Here is a 4064-nt window from a genome sequence, read left to right as displayed (position 1 = left end):
ACCCACCCCCGAACGGGACGGAACTGAAGCAGAAGGAGGTCCTTAAAGAGACAGATGCCAATTTCAAGGCGTTTAGAGGAGGAAGTGATGAGAAGATTAGTTGTTATTAAAATGCTGTTTTTGTGTTTAAATAGAAAATAAACTTAAGGTGATATATACTTCATTATGGCATTGTATTTAAATGTATGCTTGAGAAACGCATAATATTGGCCCTTGAACAAAATTTCTGTAATTTATTTATCTATCAACACAATTTAAAATTAGATGTACAGCCTGAAGTCTGTAATTTTGACACAATTTGGAACAGATTTTTTTGAAGAGCAAATCGTTCCCACTAGATTGGTCATGTGACTAGGACATAAGGGTGTCCAGGGACTCCAGGTGATTAATCGTCAAATTAATCGTTATCAGGTAAATATCATAATTAATCGTGATTAATTTTTTTGCTAATATTGCCCAACCCTAGACCTAATAGAGTGCTGTGTGAATGGGTAAATGAGGACATTGATTGTAGTGTGAAGCACTTTGAGTGTCCTAGATGGACAGAAAAGTGCTATCTGTTCTCAGTGTGATTTCAACGTCAAATGGAAATCCTGTTTCAATGGACCAGTGCTGTCTCGGAGCGTGACAATTTATTTGCTACTTTATGAAATGTTTGTCACAGGGTCCATGTTGATGCCTAGTTTTCCTGGGATTTGTTTTGGGATCACATTGAAAAATACAAAAGAAAATGTCTAAAACAAAAAGGACTTGATTTTTTTTAACAAACAATGTGTCTTCGGAAAGGTTGTCTTACGCTTGGAAATATTAGTGCTGATCAGATTCCAATGCAGCAACAGACAATTTTCCAGGAGGAGCTTTGTCTGTTACCCTTCTTTCTTAGTTTGATGTTGAATGAGTGCTCCGTAAAAAAAAAAACAATTTTAAACAGTTTTACAACATTAATTACTTTGGACATTAACCTGGGTCTTGGCCCTAATCTATGCATTTTAGAATACTAGACATTTTAGAATACTTTATTTTCAGAACGTTTTGGTTAAATGGCCATTATAAAAAATAACTTTTTTACATGCCCTTTGGATGAAAGCAGGAGACACATGGACAAGTCTCCAGTCCATCACAAAGATGCAGACAAAAAGACAACTATCCACACTCCCAGTCACACCTAGAGTCACACAGAAGAGCTCCAAAAGGTTTTCAAACTGAGAAATCTGGACTCAGATCATCTGCTGCACACAGTTCTAATCACTCATCATCAATAACAATTTTCTATGATAAATTATTATTGATAATTATCATGAGGAGTCCTCAACTTTAGGATGTAGTTAGGCAATTAAATATTCATGTATGTGTGAATTTATTACCATAATTGAAGGTGATTCGCGTAAATTTAAGTTTTTATAAAACAAGTAGCCCCCAGCCCCCAAGACCAATTTCCTAGGGGAAACACTGAAATGAATTTTATTTTGATTGTAGCAGGGTCATCAGGAAGTGTAGATTACCCCTTTACAATATTAAATCATTGTTTTCATTTTAAAATAAGCTCAAGTAGTCACTGCAGAACCTGGCATTTTTTTTTATCTGATTAATAAAACAATTGTTAGCTGCAGCCCTAATCTGGATACCTTTTAAACAATTTCATCCAGCCCTACACTGGATGAATATCTACAACTAATTACCTTTTTGAGTCAACTCAACTCAAGATGGCAGCCAAAATAAAATGTCGGTAAGTCAGTCAGTTTTTCAAATACTGAGCTAAACTCTAGAGTGGTAGTAGCTGAGAGTCAACCCCAACACATACTCTGAGCAACAAGCGATCACATGTTTGTTTAAAACTATGGCATGAAAGGTAGGGATGATAGAGACAGATGAGGTAGAGATACGTTAATCCCAGAGAGAAATTCAAGGCGTCCAGTAGCAGATCTATGTTGCACAAGATTAGTAAAAGATTTTAAAAACATTTTAAAAAAACCAAGAAGAAAACATGAACCAACTCTGAGTGTGAGTGAGAAATGAAGAGTGCAGTCAGCAGTTTTACACCAGATCCACAAACAGACCAGATGTGCTGACAGTAAAATCAGTACAAGTATGCAGGTGTAACACTGAACACTTCCTTAAAGAAATACTGGRTTCATTAAGAACTAAACTCACCTGAAAAAGGGGTTCTTCAAGTCCAGAAGGTTACTGGACTTTGATCCTGTCTGGTCCACCTGGGCAACTATACTGATGTCGTAGCTTTGTCTGTGAGAAATCACAAGAATAATATTTTATCATTTAGTAGCAGGACCAGGACCAGATTCTGCTCATGTTTGAAAATTTTAACTCTCAGATGCTCTCCTGGGAGAAAAAACAGCCTCACATTTACTTTTGTTTGTGCTTTTATTTATTTATTGGCRCTGCTACTAAACATAATGGTTCCTGACAAATATTAAAAATAATTAGAATTTGAGGGGGTTGAGGAGTGTTAACCCATTGAAATCCATTGTAAATGCGTTTTTTGACTGTGGCCGACTCATGCAGACTCAACCAAACACAAGTCCTCGTTGGCAGGTTGTTAGGGCTGCTGTAGTCTGATTTTTATCTGGTTTAATAAAAGTAAAAAAACAAAAAACACAAAAACCGGTTTTGTGCACAAGCAAAATTAAAAGTTTTATGACTGGAGACTCTCAAAAAACTCCAGATGGGGTTCACCCCCACAAAAAAAATGTTTAAATAAATCTATTGGCCGACCCAAGGAGAAACACTCACGCACACTTTCTATAGTCTCATTCAAAGACAGCTCACTTCCTGTTTCCATCAAAGTGTAACTTGTAAAGTCAGTGTTTGAGTGAAGCAGGAAATAAAGATGGTACCTCTTGTTGGCCACCAGCAGTGCAGTGCCAGATAGAGTGTCCCCAGCCTTGGCAAAGAGGGGAGACTGCAGCAGACAGCGGACCTGGTACCAGTGGGTCAGTGGCTCTGTGGGTGCTGTGGACAGCCATACGGTCATCCTGCATGGAGGGAAGAGACACGAGTCACTCATCTGTCTTCAGTTCAACCCTGTCGCCTTTCTATCAGCTGACTTACACTGATCCCATAAACGCCACGTCAAACCAGAAGGCCAGGCCGTGCACCAGGCCTGAGTGCATCATGTGGAACTTAAAAGGAATCTCTATCCTACAAGCAGAAACAAACACACATTAACGAGAATACGCCACCACACGTGCAAAATTACAACGGTACACACACACCTGTAGAGATCTTCCTCTTTGGCCTCTAAGAAGTTCACTGTGTATTTGACTGATTTGGCCATCAGGATACGGATATCAAACGTGTCCTGCAGGAGAAAACACAGAACCAGCACAAACTTTTACACAACAAAGAGCTTTATAATACACAAAAGTGAAACAGAAACACAATGACTTCATTAGCTGCGCTGTGTTGTGTTAAAACGTAATGAAGGCCAATTGAAATAGTGAAAGTACCACAATCGGCTGGCGGAAATACTCGTCCACTGCAGCCCCCCGCAGGGCAGAGAGGTCCACACCATGGAAGGAGGGCTGATACCTGAGAGCAAACAGACACAGGCAGGTTTAGATCAGTGTTGCCCTGAGTGGATGTTTATTTTCAGGTGATGGAGGAGGAAGACCTGGCATTTCTGTGGTTACCCAGGGAGAAGAGTTATTCTTTAAATTTGTCAGGAAAAGAGCGTTGCTGTTTAAAACGGACAGTAACCGTGCTTTCATCCAATTTTAATGAGCATTTTGAGCGACTTTTAAAATGTCGCCAAAAAAAATGTGCATCAAATGTTGAAGTTACACATGGTAGTAGTAAACAGGAAGTAAAGTCACAAACTCACAGGGACTACACATCTCAGGACAATGGAGAGAAGTAATCAGGAACGCGTTGCTACTACCGTATTTATTCGTGTATTATACGATCTCATGTATAATACGACCCCCCTTTTTTGAGCTTAAAAACCATAAAAAATTTAATCCTCAAACTACCTCCAATTTCATACAGACAAAGATTTTTCAGCCTTTGCAGTCTTTATACATATCAGTAAAATAATCACTGGACAGTTC

General features: G+C 38.8%; 1 protein-coding gene across 1 annotated transcript in view; it reads right to left on the bottom strand.

Moving 5' to 3' along the window:
• carm1 (coactivator-associated arginine methyltransferase 1) overlaps positions 1–4064 on the bottom strand; it is a 39072-nt gene that overhangs the window by 15945 nt on the left and 19063 nt on the right. Inside the window, exons 8-12 of the mRNA XM_014020970.1 lie at positions 3465–3546; positions 3231–3316; positions 3067–3156; positions 2853–2990; positions 2152–2241 (exon numbers count right to left, since the gene is read on the bottom strand). Coding sequence (XP_013876424.1) covers positions 2152–2241; positions 2853–2990; positions 3067–3156; positions 3231–3316; positions 3465–3546 — 486 coding nt within the window. The remainder of the gene's footprint in view (positions 1–2151; positions 2242–2852; positions 2991–3066; positions 3157–3230; positions 3317–3464; positions 3547–4064) is intronic.

This window comes from Austrofundulus limnaeus, unplaced genomic scaffold (genome assembly GCF_001266775.1).
Source record: "Austrofundulus limnaeus strain Quisiro unplaced genomic scaffold, Austrofundulus_limnaeus-1.0 Scaffold274, whole genome shotgun sequence".
Classification (NCBI taxonomy): domain Eukaryota; kingdom Metazoa; phylum Chordata; class Actinopteri; order Cyprinodontiformes; family Rivulidae; genus Austrofundulus; species Austrofundulus limnaeus.
The sequence above is the reverse complement of the archived record's forward strand: the minus strand, read 5'-3'. Positions and strand labels throughout refer to the sequence as shown.